The 18,013-nt window shown below is 39.6% G+C and overlaps 1 protein-coding gene across 1 annotated transcript; it reads left to right on the forward strand.

The window, feature by feature from the left end:
* The first annotated feature begins 66 nt into the window (after window positions 1-66).
* TMEM167A (transmembrane protein 167A) lies at window positions 67-15,709 on the forward strand. The gene is made up of 4 exons (XM_026035968.1): window positions 67-107; window positions 6,155-6,264; window positions 11,944-11,978; window positions 14,772-15,709. The coding sequence occupies exons 1-4, from the start codon at window positions 105-107 to the stop codon at window positions 14,840-14,842; spliced, it is 219 nt and encodes a 72-aa protein (XP_025891753.1). The 5' UTR covers window positions 67-104; the 3' UTR covers window positions 14,843-15,709.
* Window positions 15,710-18,013: the final 2,304 nt, after the last annotated feature.

Genomic DNA, 18,013 nt, shown 5'->3' on the forward strand with positions numbered 1-18,013 from the left:
CCCCCGCGCCGCTGCTCCGCCCAATGAGGAGGGCGCGCTGCGCGGCGGCGCTTCCGCCCGGCCGGCGCGCCGCGGAAGTGTGATGTGGCGGGCAGCGCGTCGCCATGGTAAGGCTGCGGGCCGGGCGCGCGGGCGGGCGCCTGGGAGCCCCCGCCGGGGTGGGCGCTACCCCTCCCCCCCAGCTAACGGGCGCGCTCTGCCGTTACCGGCGCCGCCGCCTTAACGGCCAGGCCGCGTCCCGGCCGCGCGTTTCGGGGCGGAGCTGCGAGGCGCCGGGCCCGTTTGCCCGGGGAGGAGGCGGCTTGAGGCGCGGGCCGGGGCCTGGAGCCGGGCCCTGCTGGCACCTGCGCCCCGCGATCCCACCTGCCTCCTTGGGAGACAGCCCAGGGAATTGTGTTTGGGGCCCAGTCATGACATAGTCATTCTGCTCAGGCAAAGGTGCTCCTACGAGCAGTGCAGCTTCGTGATTTTAAGATTAAAAGTGAAAACAAATAARTAGCCTAAATAAGCCAAGAAAGCCTTTCCCTCTACATGTGAAAGGTTTCACTTATTTTGCTCTTCAACACAGAATTCATTTTAAAAATAGCAATTTCCCTCTTTTAGGACGAGTTATTCACCCCCAGTGACGCACTTCCAGGGAACCCCTTTGCACTTACCGCAGGTGTATCGAGATCAGCATGTCCTGAGCTGGCTGATGGGTCAGTTCCAGAAAGTTTCCAGAGGAAGGGCAGATRAAAAAAACCTGCAGTCTTGCAGAGTAGAGCTTTCTTCAGGAAAGCCGTTCCCCTCCTGCTATGTCCCAGAGCTTGGGCTGTCCATGGTGCTACCTCTGGTGCCACGAGACTGCAGAAAATAAGTTATCAGCTTGAGCGGTTGGCTGTCGTGAGCAGGAGTTAATGGAAGCTGATGAAAATCTTTTGCTAGTTGCAAGGTCAGCTGCTGCCAGCCAAACACAGCATATAGAAGCAATGCTCTCACAAAAGGAAAGAGAGACGGAAAGTGCAACTGTTGGATAGAAGAAAAATATTTAAACTTAAACTATTTTGGAAAGGAGGTACAAGCTGCTCAACAGATTAAAAACTTATTGGAAGTGGAATGCATGCAGTATAATAGCATGGCTATTTTTACTTAAGAAACACAGAAGAAAAAAAAAATACCCAGCAATTTAGTTTTAAGCCGAAAATGTCGTTTACTACCTTTCAAAAATTCCTTGTCAATTTAATCCATTAACTATTGGAATTTATATCCAAAAGTGTTATAGAGCTTTTCCTGCTGGCATTGAAAATTGTACCATACATGGTGTGGGTGGGAAGAAGACTAAACTAACTCTTTGTAAAAATTAAACCTGAAAAGGTTTACMCTTAGAACAGATTTTTAGGCAAATTTCTAACAGAAGTGGCAAAAGTTCTACAACTTGGTATTTATGTTGATTTGGAGAACACTGAGTAATGGATGTAGAGCACTTGCTCCAGAAAGTGCTGTTCTTTTCTTGCTACTCTGGATAACATATATAGAATATAGAAACTAGTTTCAGCCTCTAAAAAAGAGAATTACAGAAATAGCTCCTATTATGTAATGGGAGAAAAGAGGGAAAATAATGCCTGTAAAATTGCAAACTGTAAGTAATTGGAGAAGACTTGGAGGAAAAGAAAGGTTTTTACCATGCATCTAACATAAATCTGAATTTATTGAATAAAGACATGCACATAGAAACCCAAGTGTTCCATTAACCCACATGAGCAAAAATAGAGGGTTTTCTTTGCTGKTTTTTYTTTTTTCTTTCTTTAGGGCTGAGGAGGAGGGAGGGTAACACTGCATCTGCTATTTGTTTATACTAAGAAAGAACTTGTGAAGCTATTGCATAGGTATCAGGGCAAAAAATAAAGAATGCAAGTAAGCGTGGAATTTCAGCACTGTCACACTGAAGTCATTTTAGTGCTATTTTAAATTACACTAAGAATTGTTTTACAGTTGAGAGTTTGGGCCAAACGCAACAACTGTTTAATTTTGTTAATGAGTTGTCTCATTGTTTAAAAAGATTGGTTATAATTTAAACGGATGAATTAGTCTTCAGCTGACTGAAAAGTATACCCATAAGTTCCTCTGCACTGTAATTGGACAACATGTTTCTTCAATAACTGTCTAGAGGAAAGATGTGCTGTTTGTCTAACCTAATTGTCTATGAATGTAAAAAATGTATGTTAGACAGAACCGCCATACCCTGGAAGAGATGTGAATGAGTGCTAAGTATTGTAGCTAAATTCCTTGGAAACTAAATACTGGGGCGAATGTGCAGTAAACATAAACCCTATTCATACTGGAGCAACCAAATGTGCGAACTAGACCAGTATTTATATACTTCTTATTAACAAACCAGTATTGTTTTAACAACCCTCTCTCAGTTCTCCAGGGTAGTTTTGCCAAGTGATCTCATCAAATTTAATTGATATGCAAGCTTATAGTTCAAATTAGCATGCTGCTTTGACTAATGCTCATTTTCTATTCATTTCTGAGATTCTGATCAACAGGAGAGGAAAAACAAATTATTTCAGAATTTCCTAGAAAAAAAGGTAATTTAGCAGTTACTTAGATCTTCAGCTTGGGAGTAATCCTACGTATTTTATTTCCTGTTAGTTTTTTCAACTTTATAGTCCTCTACATCATTTCCTGTTACTGTGTTGTAGCAGACATGCTGATCTAGTCTTCCTGAAGCTACTAGTGATCTGGAGACCATTTCATTCCTTGGAATTCCCTATTTTGTCCCAAGGTTTTGATAGGCCTCATTGTCCTCTTTGCTGGCTGCTACAAAGTTTAGGTGAGGCACCAAGTGCGAACCATTCAAATGTCTCAAGCTATAATGTTGCTCTTCTAACTGCCATGTAGTAACATGCCAATACTGCCAGTCTGAACTCAAGAGCTTTCAAGCATATTTATTCTGTTTCTTTCTGTGGATTATGTAGAATTATTTTTAATGTAACTGCTCAGGATGACATAAGGGAAATAGTATTGAAGCATTTTTTAATTTGTAATTTTGGGGATAATTTTAAAGTACCTTCAAAGAGTCTTCAGCCAGGTAGCTATTAACGTTAGAATGCATGGTCTTAAATTTATAGAGATAAACGAAAGGACAACTGGCTCTGGAGAGCTCTGCTGAGTACAAGACCTCCACGGCGCTTCAGGTGATGTGACAGTGTTCCACAAATAGCTGCAGGCAGTATCTGGAGGGGAAGAAGAAAAAAGTATAATTAAGAACATAAACTATACTAATAAGGTGTGGAAAATCCAAGCATATCTAGTGAAAGCCACCATTTTCACTAACTGCCTAAAATCAGAATAGCATCCTAGTGCCTCTTGTTTGCTGTATTTGCAGTTGAAATCGTAGGAAGGTAGTTGTCTTTGCACCACCATGTAGGTAAAGACTAAAAGGCAACATCCCTGGATTATTTTTACAAAAGGAATTAGACTCACAGAATCTACATAGAGCTGGTTAGGACATTCTGAAAAATTCCAGAAGGTTACGTCTAGATGGAGGAGCCTAGTTTAACCAAAAGATGCAGGTAACCCACCTGCATTACTAACTGCATTTTAGAAATACTGCATTACCGTATTAAGCTACACGTGAAAAAGATCCCAAGAAACATATGACATAAAAGCTCTTACAGCTTTTAATTAAAAGTTCTATAAACTTAGCTGCGCTATAAAAATTATTTCAGATGCGAAATTTGAAGCAACCCACTGCAGGAATTATTTTCAGGTTAAAATCGTAAACATTTTTTAATATGTGTTCCTGTCCTTTTAAGGTGATTTCATGAGCAATTCAAAGCACTTTTCWGGGGAATCCTTAGGCGTATATAACTACAGCAATGTCCTGAGCTGTGTATCTGGCCTCCACATAAAAAGTCCAGCACAGAGCTGCGTGTTATGTGGTACCCCTGTTGACTGACCAGTAACGCCTTTGCGGAGCGGGCGCTCGCGGCGGACGGGGCCTCAGTGCCGTGTGTGCGTGAGCTGCCCGCGAGCGCTCCCGTGCCGGGAAGCAGCTGCAGGAGCTCGCGGGAAGGGCGCTCCCATGGGAAGGGCCCTCCGACAGGCCCCGCACCCGGCCCGCTTGAGTGCAGCTGCTGCTCCCCAAGGACAGATTCAGTTCATCTGTTGATAGCGAGTAGCTCGTGTTGCCAAGGGGCTGCCACTCTTGGATCACGGAATCACAGGATCCAGCCCTTTAAGTTCCTAGAGTTGCAGGAGCTTGGCGATGCTGCTCCTGAGCGGTGGCAGGACTCAGGTTTGTGCAGAATTTGAGAGTTCCCTGGTTTTGGAAGTTGCAAAAACCTGTGCCTCCTGCGAAGGCCAGAGGCCCCTGCCACTGAGAGGCACCGTTCAGTCCATTGCAATTTGCTCTAGAGGGGACAACAGCTTAGCTAGCTMAACTAAAATAGTAATGATTTAGCTAAAGGCTTGGGGCAAGAAGCCTGTGATTTTTGTGTTGTTGTTTTGCTTAATTTTTTTAGGAAAAAGTCATTCTTAGATCTTCTAAAGCTACAGGAAGAAAGTGCCCACCACAGCCCTACAGAGGAGCTTCTCTGCTCCTAGTCCTAGTTCTCTGCTAGGAGAAGGGAACTGCAATATAACATCCTTTCATAACTGTGAAACATCTACACTTAATTAAATAGTCCTACATAACAAAGCCATCTGGATTGAGCCGTCGGAAAAATGAGGTATTTAAATAGGAATTCATCAGCAATACAGAATCCCAGAAAGAAGAGTGAATTTATTCCATTTGCTTTGCCTTTTTTGGAATTAAAATAAATAGAAGCTGAAAAATCAGAGTAATTGCATAAAGAGAAAATAAAGCATTTCCAATGAGCACTTGTCTAATGTTATGCTATTACATTCAGCATAATACCTGCTGTTCTAAGTTGGGGAACACTAAATAGAAAACACTAAAGCTACAGTTTGTGAAGCTGAATCCACTTCATATTTAGAAAGGAACTTTAGTCTCAGATTTGGACTAGTTATTAGAAACTAGGAATTGCAAAGTCAAGTTGACCAATATTTCCTCTAAAAATTTCAATGAACCTAATGAGGGAAAAAAAAAGAAAGAAAATAAAAAGAAAAAAGACCACAGAGGTTACTCCTGTGTTGTTAATTGGAGCCAAGATGCAGAAAAAGAGCTCAGCTGACTTTTCCAAAGTTTGCACTAGGTTTTGGAGATAACAGCAGTCCTTAAGTGATGACCTGCTCTTATGTTTACACTTGCAGAAAATGGAAGCAGTAGTTCACGTAGAGCAGTAGTAGTTGCTTATAGCTTGATGACTAAAAAACATGCAAGCCACACAAATCTCACACTTCAGTAAAGTGAAATAATGCCATGAGATGAATTAAAATACCACTTAACATTTTGTGAAAGTTTTGGAAATAGCCAGATACAGTAGTGCATTCTCRAGAACTGTTCATGTTTATACACATGTAGCTTTCAAACATTAGTTCTCTACTTCTCTATTTGTCCAGCATTTCTTAYATAAGTAGCAGCTGGAAGAAACTGTATTTATATCAAAGAGTATTTTAAATTAAAGAAAAAAAAAAAAAAAGAAATCGATTGTCTTCCTGTAGCTTGGGGGGCGGGATTCATTGCATATATTCCTACGAATCTACCAAATTTTGGCTGTTCTCTTTATAAAGCAATATACTTATAGTCCTCGTACGTATTTCTTGACATTTGGTCTTGCCTCTGCTTGAGTTGTCAAGTGTTCTTCCCCTCCACCTTCAGCACAACCATATTCTAGTGATGCAGCTTGCAGCTACATTTGCTCTTGGCAGAGCAGAAACATCTGTTTTCTGTAACTCTTAGCCTGCTGCTAATGGGCTTCCACAACGTGGCCTTGGAAAAGGTGCCTAGGAGGCAGAGTTGCAAGGTGATCATTGTGCCTGCTATTTCTTTACCTTTCTTGGGATAGAGGGAAAAGCTCAAATTCATTCTTGCACCATTCTGGGCAAAATAGYATCTGTTTAAAGAGTGTTGGCTCACTGGCAGTGAAGGATTTTTTTCTGCTTTAATAGGTATTGTCAAAAGTATCACTTATTTTCTCTATTTAAYGCAGTAAGGGAGACTTTGTACTGCAAAAGTTAATTTTTTTTTTCTCATTTTCTTCCTTAGTCTGCCATCTTCAACTTTCAGAGCCTCCTGACTGTAATCTTGCTGCTAATATGTACCTGTGCCTATATCAGATCTTTGGCTCCCAGCATACTGGACAAAAATAAAACTGGGTATGTTGTATGATGCTTTCAAAGTACATGAACTGTTTGGTATTAACTAGTGTTCTAGTATCTTTTAAGAATGTAAGACTATCCTAAGACTTGAAAWATTAAGTCCATTATTTTGTATTTGTCTCATATTCAGAACAACTTTCTCTCACATTTATTTCTGTTCAGAGAAAAAATCTTCCTTTTTGCCTTCTTGTAGAAGTTAAGGTATTTGTAAATAATTATTGCAATTTTATAGTAAGGATTAACTAAGATACAACAGTAAGAAACAACACGCCAGCTCATATAGCGTTACTAGAGTTCTTTCTCTAGACTTGCAACTTACTTTCCCCATTAGATTCTTATTTGAAGATTCAGAATAAATATCAAAAAAGAAACAATTTTTCTCTCTCTACAGCTCTGACTAGAGTTATTCTTGATTCTTAAGATTGAAGTATGAAAAAATTAACAGTAGAGGCCATTTTATTCTATTTGTGTTGGATACAGAAGTTTGAATCAGGATTTCAACAATAATATAAAATTAAAAAAAACTTGTAAATACTTCCTAAAATACGCAGCACATGCGACACTATCCTTATTTYTATAGTCTTTTTGTAAATTCATTGTTTTGCATTCTCCAAGATTCAGGAATTTATTAAAAAAAAAAACTTTAAAAGCATCTTTTCACTGTAACTACCTCAAGGACATTTATTCTTATTTTTATTCCATTTTSTCTAGGAGATTGATTTTCTTCTCCTCTGCATTCCCAGTTTCTTTGCCATATGGTTAATGTAAAGTGTAATATTGCTGCAAAAAAAGCAAACTGAATCTTCTTTGGCTTGCTCAGCAGCGGAATTTGGGGAATTTTGGTGAATGAGGAGATTCACAGGACCACATCTGTACCTTCCTTATCTTTAAAAATTCACTCACCTTTTGGCTTATCAATTTTCTTTGTGCTAATAAGAATTACTTGGCCTTGAATCCAAGGAGCAGGAGGCCAGACTAACTTAAATGCTTTGTTTTTAAAGTAATGATTGGGCTTTAGAACRTTAATCTAGAAATGATGGCCTAGATGACCACTAAGGCCATCCATAGTGGCTCACTCACCTGACATTAATGTAAAGGAAATGACATTTATAAAAGCAATGGGTAATTTAAAACTGGAAGAGACAGACAAGCTTTTAGCCTTTAGGTCTTTGACTTATCTTCTTTTTTCTATCATATCATTTGCAGTTAAATGAAGTGTTACTTCCCTGAGCATCTCTTGTCATTTAAMATTATAGAATCTTTTGGTTGGGAAAGACTTCAASATTATCAAGTCCAACCACAAACCCATCACTGCCCTGCCTGCTAAACCCTGTCCCTAAGAGCCTCAGCTACCCCTTTCTTGAACACTGCCAGGGATGAGGACTCCACCAATTCTACATTTGCCTTCAAAAAAAGTTTTAAATGAACCCTTGTTCTACCCAGGACTTCTGATGATTTGTCTTGTAAAAATCTTCATGCAATTAATTTTTGGAATTGCCTTTTATCACTTTTTTTTTTTTTAGCTTGGGCCTTAAAATATGGATATTCTCCATGTGCTTGTTTTTTCATTTGGAGTACTGGCTTGAATATTTTTGTGTCCTTTTCTCATAAGGCCATAGGGTTACCATTGACATGAGAGATTTCTTTTGATCACAGTAAAGACGGGAAGAAGGGATGACTTCATTAAGGACTGTGGGTTTCTGGAGTTTTGTTTCTGGGTTTTTGGCTAATGGAAGATAACACGATAGTCAATGAGGTACACATAGTAAGGAGTAAGAATATTTATTTTACTGATTAAAATTTTAGTGCTGTTTTTGGCAAGGAATATTTCCTTTAATCTGCAGCTACTCTGTTTATTTTTGAGGGAAATCTGTCTCAAGTACAATAGAACTCTCTTCATAAAATGTTTTCAAAGGGCGCTGACACAGTGCAGGAGCCATTTGGGCATTTGAGCAGTATATTTGCACTTATATAGATGTTGGACATATTTTATTTTTGTTTTTTAAATAGATATGGATTCCTTTATCTCAGAGAACAAAACATGGCATGGAAGCACTCAACTTTGCTTGCTAAACAGTAGATACTTTTATAGAAGTCATACACAGTTAAAACCCCGTCCTCCTTGCTACCATATTCCTTGATTAAATGGAAATGTCTAGACAGACTGGATAAAATCTCACCACAAAGAAGATCTTACTCAATTATTCCTGCTCCAAATTAATAGCATAAAAAGTAGCAGTACAATATTTAAGTAACCGAAAGGGGAAACGATAAGAGTTATTAGCTACATTTCTAAGTATATAGTACATTCGATAAACTTAAATCTGTTGAGGTACTAAGAACCATGTTTCAGTTGGTTGTGAAGCTGTGTTGCAAAGTGATGTCACACACCCACATAGTGATATATTTCATCCCATGGACTTCTGCCAAAGTATTATGTATTTTCCTACTAAGCCAAACAGATTTCTAAACCTTCATTTTCCTTGAAGCGTCCTGAGTGTTTCCATGTGCTTTGWCCTGAGCAACAGCCTTTGAGCAGAGCAGGAGGAGATTTACAGTTTCATACTCGCTCTAGATGAGAAGACATACCACAACACAACTTTCTCCTCGCTGCTAACCAGCGAGGTGGGTTAGCTCACACGCAGCAGAGCTGCCTATGCATTGCAGCAGGGCATAGCTCACACGCCTATAGCAACTGCAGGGGCAGTGACCTGAGAATCACCTGGCAGCTCTATTTTGCAGCATTCGGGGACTTGCATGCAAAGATTAAAATCCTGTTAATCCTTCCGTGCTTTAATGGCTCCCCTCCACCATTTTTTTTGGCTGTATCTTTTTCCTCTAGGTAACTAATGCCACTTGCACAATCATCACTTCTAAATTAGTTCGGAAGAGTGGGAATAAATGGCAAGTTGCACATGTTTAAAGTTGTGCCAGAAAATTACAAGTTTCAAAGTCAGACTGACAGCGATCTGCCTGCATCAGAAGAACAAGGATGAAAGTGAATATAAATTCATAATTCGATATAAATTCAACATGAATTCATAAATTTATATTGAACATAAAGGGAGAACAAGCAACAGTAGGATTACTTGCTTAGGCTGTTCTACCCGTGAGAGCTTATGGATGCACCCAGAAGTTGTTCATAGCTGTTTTGAAGTTCCAAATCTCAATCTATTATTTTTTGCTCAGCTAGCAATTTGCACAAACAGATCTACTGGTCTATATCAACAGCAGGTAAAGCCTTTTAAGAAGGTTTACCTTTTTATTGCTACTTTTTATGTGGTTATAGGTTGGATGACTTATCAGACCTCATGTTGTCAGTGACTGGAAAATCCTAAGCTACTGACTGCAATAAGGGCAGCCGATGAAATCACATTCTCACTATTTTGTGAGGATCATCCCTTCCTCATGAAAAGGGGAAAAGTCAGCATTTCCACCAAGACTAAAGAGGTAGTTGATTTAATGACATTAGCAAAGACCTCTTGCATTCTGATTCCTGACCTTAGGAAATTTGGAGGCCACCTACCATGGCTGATGAAGCAAAGTGGCTTTTTATGAAGCGGTAAAGACCTGTGGTTTGTTTTCAAAATGCCACCTAGGCAGCTCCAAGATAACCGGGGAATGCCCTCTTCAGAAGATTTTAGTGGGCTAGGAACAAAGTGCAATAAGACAGTGAAGGAAGAAGAAAAAAAAAATAGACACCCGGCAAAATGGCAAAGAAAAAGCCTTGCCAAAACTCTGGGGGAAAGTGTATATGAATACCAAGTAGATGGGACTATGGAGCTAYATTTTGTTCTTTAAGATTTGTACATGAATACCCTTTTACTTGCATGCAACTTTTAAAAACACATAGATGTCCTTAGGTTATTTCATTGTAAAAGCCTCTTCTCCTGTAAAAGTGTGATTGTCTACAGACAGTAATCATCGTGGAGCGATATAAAAGCTATATGGTCTTCTGACTGTATAGAAATAATTTGAGTTTGAGGTCAAAAGATCTAAAACACAGAAACATTTTTTTCTTATAAACGCAAGTACTAGAACACTTCAGGCATTAATTAATCAACTAGAAATATGTCGGTCAAAAACCATATTATATTTTCAGAAAASCTCAGTCACCTGCTGCCTCTTGAAACTCTTGGTTCTGACCTGCCAACCTCCCATCTCCCTTTTTTTCAGAAACAAACTTTGAGAAATGAGAATGTAGCTTTTAAGAGCTGCCGTTCTTGCTCTTATGCAGCAGGAACTTGGCTATTCAACATCAGAGCCCTTGGAAAACAAATCTGTGATAACCAAAGGGAAGTGACTAGGTAGCAAGCGGTACACACTGCAGTGAGCTGAAACCATAAAAGAGCTCCGGCTACAAATATATTTAATAGCACAGAATTCCTAAAACAAAACGTGAGATATGCAGGCTGCTGAAGTACAGAGACACAAGCAGCCCAAACCTGCATGTCTGCCTTGAAACCAGGAGCAAACGTGCTCTAGCCAAGGCCCCAGAAGACAGGTAATGAGACCAGTGTGGAGGTGGGTTCAGAGCCTCCTGGAAAAGCACCTGGAGAGCTGCCAGAACCACAGGGCAGAGATGCAGCCCCACAAACAGCCAAGCTGCGTTCACTGCTGATCACAACATATGAGGAAAAGGAAAAAGCAACTTACTTGTGAACTATACAAATAGAAATGTTTTTCCTGCATTGCAACCAGGCATGCTACAAAAGAAACCATCCTGTAGACAAGCTCTCAACACAACTTTGACCACCATTTCAGCAGCTGATAAAATACMGGATTTTAATCCTAATAGACTCTAATATAGGATTGCTCCCTCCCAACACACACACACACACTCACACGTGCATCCTTTTTTAAAGTGTTCCCTATCACATTTCCTGTTCGCATTGAGTTGTCAAKATGCAATTACTGTAGCTAAAAAGAGAAATCATATGGCACACTTACTTATCCTTCCTTTAGATGAACCTTGAATACTTGAATGTTGCTTTTCCCCTTAGTTATTTTACATGAGAATGAACCCCTTGGGTGGGGGCAGGATTAGAGAGACTTCAGCAAGGTAACCGTTGGTAAAAAATAAAACCAGATCTGGAAAATTGTTTTATAACCTATTTCAACACAAGCAACACTTAAATACTTTCTAATCTACTAAAGGAAATGCAAAAGAGACACTAAAAAGCATTAAATTTAAAATACTCAGATTTACTGTCTCTTGTACCTGCAGAAAAACACTCTTTAAAATCTTGCATAAAAATTACAAATAGTTATTTCCCATTCCATTACTTTACTAGTTGTTTCCTATTGGCATAATTTTATACCTGGGCCACTGTACTGTAGAACATTGAACTATGGGTGTATTCTTTTCCATTTCCTATTTTTAAAGTAATATCATATAACATAATATAACACTGATTCTGTAAATGTACCTTTGTTGCTCTTGCATGCAAAAGCAAATGGTAGAAACAGCATTTGCCTATTTTTTTGGTTCGTAGCCTGTACCCTATAGAGGCATCTAGTGTTTTGTGATACTGAGAAGTATCAGTGCTGAGAAAGTTCTTTTTACTTGCCATGCTTGAAAGAAGAAGGAATTAAATGATTCAGTCAAAAATGACTTAGTTTTTTCTTAAATAAACAAGTTAATCTTTCTTTTTTTTTTTTTTTTAATCTTTACAGACTATTGGGCATATTCTGGAAATGCGCCAGGATTGGTAATTTTTTTCTCTTTTTTTGGAAACTATTAAGACTGATATTTTCTGTGTTGTGTTCACTTATTAGGATCATGCTGCTGTGTAGCAATGAGAGCCATACACGTGCATCATTTTAAAAAAAAATGCAAGTTTCACTTTCATGAAATCTGGAGAAGACAGAAAGGGGGTTTTTGCAGTGCTGCAGAAACCTGCATTTGTTTTTTAATGTTAGTTCACAACTGTGCAGCTACTATATAAGGATCTTTTGCACTTCTTACTGCATGCAAAARTTCTGTTTAATCACATTTTTTTCTCTCCTTTCTTTTCTTGTATCTGCTTTTAAATTACTTAGAGTTGTTGCTAGCAAGCAACATCTGTATGGAGTCTGACTACCTATATCTGATTTTAGACATTTTCCCATAACAGTCATATTTATTTTTATCCTTACTCTGAATTTATTTTTAAGTGGAAGAAGGAATATACAGTGAAGCTCAACCTTATCATTAAGGAATATCTCCGAAAAGATTTTAAAAATTAATAATCTATCCTAAAAACACTGTTCCCCCAATTGCTTGAACAGCAGCAACACGGTACTTGTAGTTTGTGATATTACTCTTTCTCTTTGAACCCGCAGGAGAGCACGTGGCTCCCTTTTCTGCATCTCAGGCTTTGAAAGAAAAGAGCTTTTCTTCTAGCACATCAAAGTACTGATGCAGAAAAGGACTGGTGCATTTTTTTGTTTCGCAGAAAACCTAGTAAAACGATTTCCCCAGTCTTGATAATAAAAATAGCAGAACCAAAATGTCAGTCTTCGTATTTTAATTGAAATATCTRGGCAAGGTGACAGCTGTCAGAAAAAAATCTGAGCTGCGTTTGGGTTTATTCAAAGATGAAGAGTTAAACTTCCCATCTTTTTACGCTTGCACTTTGCTAAGTATCTTTCCTTTTTACTATATACATTGTTTAAAAAGCTATTTAAAAGAGTATTTTATGAGGTCCCTGTCAGCTTGATGCAGTTAAAAAAAAAAAAGCAGTTCATCACACACACTGCCTCTAAGAACTGAGCTTCTAATCTACTAAGTTAGAGAAGTTGTGAGTTTTTGTTGGATCCAAGGTATCGTGCAATATTGTGCCCCATACTGAGCTTCATACTGAGCTTGTCCTTTCTTCATATAAAGCATTTTATTAATTTTGTTCCAGCTTGTTTGGAGTGATCTAATTTGATTTTCTTTCAGATTGTCTGACGAATGAGTCAGACTACGTATTTCCTTATAAAACAGCACAATGTCTTCAGTATAGGAAGTGGCCTTTGAAGATGATTTCTCTGATTTTATTTGGGTTAGAGTCAAAAGACATTCAGAAAAGTGCTGGCTTTTTAAAATGAGAATGCCTACTGGCTTCCTTTGCATTAACTTACCCAAGTGTGTTTAAACAACCTTTTCACATGCACATAAGACTTTAATAACCAGTGAGTGGTTACATATTTACGAAGTTGTGCAAAACGATGTTTAATCCTGCCACATGGTGATTTTTCTTTCAAGAAAATTAAGAGTAGGAAAGTAAAACCCATATGAAAATTGTAATACTCTCAACTGTAGGAGGTGGACTTCCTCAGAAATTTATTTTAAACAGATGTGAAACTACAGACATTAATTCACTCGGTTATTTGAAGTTTAATTAAATGTATGCCAGATGATGACAACATCTTGTAATGCCACTGCAGCAGGCACCCCTACTTATGGGAAGTGTCACTGCAAGAATTTTATTTTGCTTTTGCTGTGGAAAGTTTGTTACTCCTGTATTTTAGAGTCCTGCTAGTGAAAGAGCCTCTTTTTTCTGAGGATCACACCTTAATGCTGGAGTTGGGAGCCTTGGCAGTTTTCTTTTCTGTAATATTTTTCTGGAAACTGCATCCTGGACAAGGTAGTTCACAGTAAGATGGAAGGCTGCGCACAGCAAAAGGAAATTGAACTTTGTCTAAAGCAAACAGCTCCGATGCTGCCTTTATCCCTCCGGGTGCTCCACAGCAGGAATTGGCCTCCTTCAAGGAACCATCGCCGAGCTGACACTGCTGGGCAGTTTTGGAGGCTGGAAGCACCATCCCCTAAGAGGCAGGAACAGACCTTTCTTAAGTTCTGCATAAAAGGCATTTAAGTCTGTTAACTGAGTAAATTTAATTTTTATCCCTTGTCTAGTGGATAACTAAGCCCCTGAGCCATTTGGAAGGCAGAAATAATGTGTCTGTATAACCTTCTGTAATTCTGTAGCTTTTTTTTTTTTCTCCTTAATCACTAACCTGAAAATCTGAGGACCAGACTCTCTCTGCATGCTAGCAGGGTTATGTCTCTTCAGCAGTGAGGGCAGGCAGGCACCTGGGCAGGTCCCCAGGCTCTTAGTGGCTCCTAGCCGGGGCCATGCACGGGAGGCCCATGCTGCAGGCAGCAGCAGGCACGGCCAGGCAGCATCCAGCTCCACCTCTGCTCAGCTGACACGAAGAGCTTTCGAACAACCCCTGCCTGTAACAAACTGGGAACAGAGCCAGGAAACCAACTGGTGTCTTGATCAGTTTTCTGATGCCTGTCCCCTGACTCTCTTGGGGCCAAAGGATTTTAACGAAGCAGTATGTCCTGTCCTATATCTGAATTTTCCCACTCTCGTGCATCTAYTTCCCCAATCCACAGCCATAGCTGTAATCGGCTGTACGTGTTGCAGTGAGATAATAACCATGTTATGGCAAGGCCAGCCCAGAGCTGCTCCGTGGTGCCCAGGGCACAGGCTGTTGTGTTTTGCAGGACTGTTTTTCTCCCCACGCAGGTGAACGGAAGAGTCCGTACGTAGCTGTGTGCTGCGTGGTGATGGCCTTCAGCATCCTGTTCGTCCAGTAGCGTCTGGGGAACGTCTCCTACACTACCAAACACCAGAGAAGGGAAGGAACTTTGGGCAGAAAAGATAGAGCATCAGCGACTATTCTCTCRCAGGCTGGATGGCCTGTCCCTTAGCGGGCACCCTCAGCTCCTGCAAACGGTACAGTTTTAGCAATCATAATGTAACTAACTGCAGGATGAGGCGTGCTTATTAATGCCCAGTCAGGACTGACGCTGCTGGTGTGACTATTTAGAAGCTGTCTGATGCATATCTGAGTTCCAGGGGAGTTTGTTTGGTTTTCCTCCCTCAGTGTGCAGGTGTAAGAACGTTTAATGTTGATAAACTTATTTTCTCAAACTTAAAAATGGCAACTCTATATAGCAATAAGTCTGCTCTTAGAAAAAAACATCGTGATTGTAGGATGTGTTTACAGAAGTATTTTCAGTTCTTTACTGTCTAGAGAATTCCTGTCATTTTGTGAGAGGTAAATTTGAATAGTAAATATATCACTTCTGGCTTAAGTTACACTCAGCTGTCCTCTAAGCTTGTAACTGCTCAAATATTTTGTAATACTTTTGTTATTAAGATAAAATACAAATAAAGGTAGGGACCATAGCTGTAGTGATGTCTGACTACCTGCTAAGAATGCACACATTTGGAATTTGAGAACCTTGATCTGGATTGGTATTAATCACGTGTGCTCATTGTTAAAGACTTGTGTTTCAGGTAAAGCATTCCCCAGTTTCTTTCAATATTATGACTTACAGTTTCTAATGGCTCTGCTGTTGTTAATATATGTAATACAATTTCTTGATCATAGCCAATTTAGCAACCTCCTAAGTTCTRGTGCTCCAAAGGTCAAAGAAAACAATTGAATTAGATTACATTTACTGTTAATAAATATTGGATTACCTTTAAGACCTGCATTTAGTGTTTGCTGTATAATTTTGTAAACTTATCATAATTTAGTAACTTATTTTAATAGAGCCTGAAAGTACTGCTCACATCAGTTGTATAACTTCATTTTGATTGCATTTGAGGGAGTTGTTTGTTAACAATATTTTCTGGTGTTCTGAAAAAGTATGTGATCCGAGTGAGCTAAGCAGGCAATAAAACACACTAAAAGACAGGTGAAAGTTGTCATACTTGTTTAAAAAGACCTAAATCTTACAGACCTGAATTACATTGCACTTGCAAAGGAAGTGACTATTAGTTATCGTCTTTGTATTATACCATATATACTTGCACATCTAAATCACCACCAAGAGTTCCCTGCTGTCCAAAATCATTTGCTAATCTGGAGTGAAAACTTCTTTTCGCCATTTAAGCCTTATACCTCATCTGTCTTACTACCTGTGAAGAAAATCCTGTTTCCCCATGTTAAAAGCTTAAAGTCAGTGTGCAGAGACCTCATAGAGCCATGCCCCTTCATCACACAAGCCTACCAGTATCCGACAAAGGCATAAACATCATGAGATGGGGAGAGTGCAACACTGCATGCACACACACCTGATAAGGCTTTTACACCAAGCCATGCTTAAACTCTGAGATGAAGCTCATTTTCAAACAGCAACATTAGCATAGGCTCCCACAGAGTTACATCAGGAGAGGTATAACGGAAAGGATCTTGTCTTGTTCTCATATGCTCTGAGTCTCCGACTCTGTGGAAAAGGAGGTGAATGCTTATAGCAGGCTAGACTGGCAGATACACAAATTGCAGGATTTAACATAAATTGACACAGTAAAAAACGGATGTTACAAGAGGATGACAAAAAAACGTCCAAGGCGCAGGAATATATGACCTGCAGACACCGTGGCCTATATGAGGTGATGGAAAGTGAGCATCGTGAACCTGCACRTGGAGCCGTGTTTGCATATCGCAGCAGCACCTATTACTCAAGAATAATACTTCCACACTGGGAAGTATTCCTCTTGCCTAGAAAGCAGCCATAACATCACGGATGGGGCCCCTGTCAGTGTTAGGCAGCTTCTTTATCTATATTTGTTGCACATGTTGCACAAACACTGAGCGTGGCRTAGGCTGTGGTTTTAAGTACAGCTCAGTGTGAGGTTGAAAGGAATTAGATCAAGAACCTTGAGTCCTGTCATTTTTTTTTTCTCCCTAATAATGAGCAAGTGAGAGATTCCACATATAGTTGGCCAAGATAAGAGTATTCTGTTCAAGAAAAGGGTAATAAAGACTGCAAAAGCAGTGGGGAGGGGGAAAAAAAAATAAATAAAAGCGGAACATGACTGCAGTAGAGTGTGTCTAGGGAGGCCTGAAAAGCAGGTAGGTCCCAACCCAGTCATTTTGYTCAACTGGGGTCTGCTTGTGCTGAACTGTAGAATCAGTTGGGTAAGAAGTACAAGATGATTCAATAGATAAAATTATCTATTTTCTTTGTGAGTGGCTAAGATGATGAAGCCAAGGCTAAGATTTTGCTGACAACTGTGTAACTTTTTCAACCACTGATAATGCTAACAAGCTGAATGCAGGAACAGAAAMGGGCATTTCCCATTAAGAGAGCATGAATGGATCAAGATAAAGCTCAAAAACATCAGGTGCTCTCCTTTCTAGACGCTTCATGTAACTTAAGTGTTACATGAGCAGAAGGAAAGGGCAAGGACCCTACATCTTGTGCTGGGCACAAGACTGAGGATCTCACTATGCAGCATTTTGCTTTTGTGATTGTCACTCACATAGACTTCCCCAGGCAGTCTTAAAGATTAATTATGGGCAAGAGGAGTTTATCTACAAAGCACTTTGTTCTCAAGCACCTATGTGTTGCTGTTGCTTCAGTGAGGGCWTATAAAGCTAAATTTTGCCACAATTAGAAGTTTTCACTCTGAACAAAATGAGTGAAAAATGAATGAACGTTGYAGTGTTTGCTGCACACAAATCCACATTTACTGCTTAGCAATGCAATTAAGTATAAACTCATGTGACARGACCTGAAACATGATGTGTTGTTCTTCGGACAGAGGGAATTTTGTGCCCATTATGGATTTGTGGTATATTAACTTTCATCCACATCTGCACTCTAAATGACCTCAAAGCTCAAAGCAGGGATTTCAGAAGACTAAATTGAAAACCAGCAGTAGTCACGCCGGGAAACGCATGCGAATAAGCGACGGGATCACTGTACAGGTCTGATGCTCTGTACAGGCTGATAAGCCAAAGTGCAGGCGTA

Source organism: Nothoprocta perdicaria, unplaced genomic scaffold (assembly GCF_003342845.1).
Source record: "Nothoprocta perdicaria isolate Ctin4 unplaced genomic scaffold, notPer1 scaffold_1, whole genome shotgun sequence".
Taxonomy (NCBI): Eukaryota; Metazoa; Chordata; class Aves; order Tinamiformes; family Tinamidae; genus Nothoprocta; species Nothoprocta perdicaria.

Excerpts from the sequence above, each read along its gene's own strand:
- TMEM167A (XM_026035968.1), top strand. Across the intron at positions 6,265-11,943 it reads CTGGACAAAAATAAAACTGG|ACTATTGGGCATATTCTGGA; the intron begins GTATGTTGTATG and ends TAATCTTTACAG. Across the intron at positions 11,979-14,771 it reads CTGGAAATGCGCCAGGATTG|GTGAACGGAAGAGTCCGTAC; the intron begins GTAATTTTTTTC and ends CTCCCCACGCAG.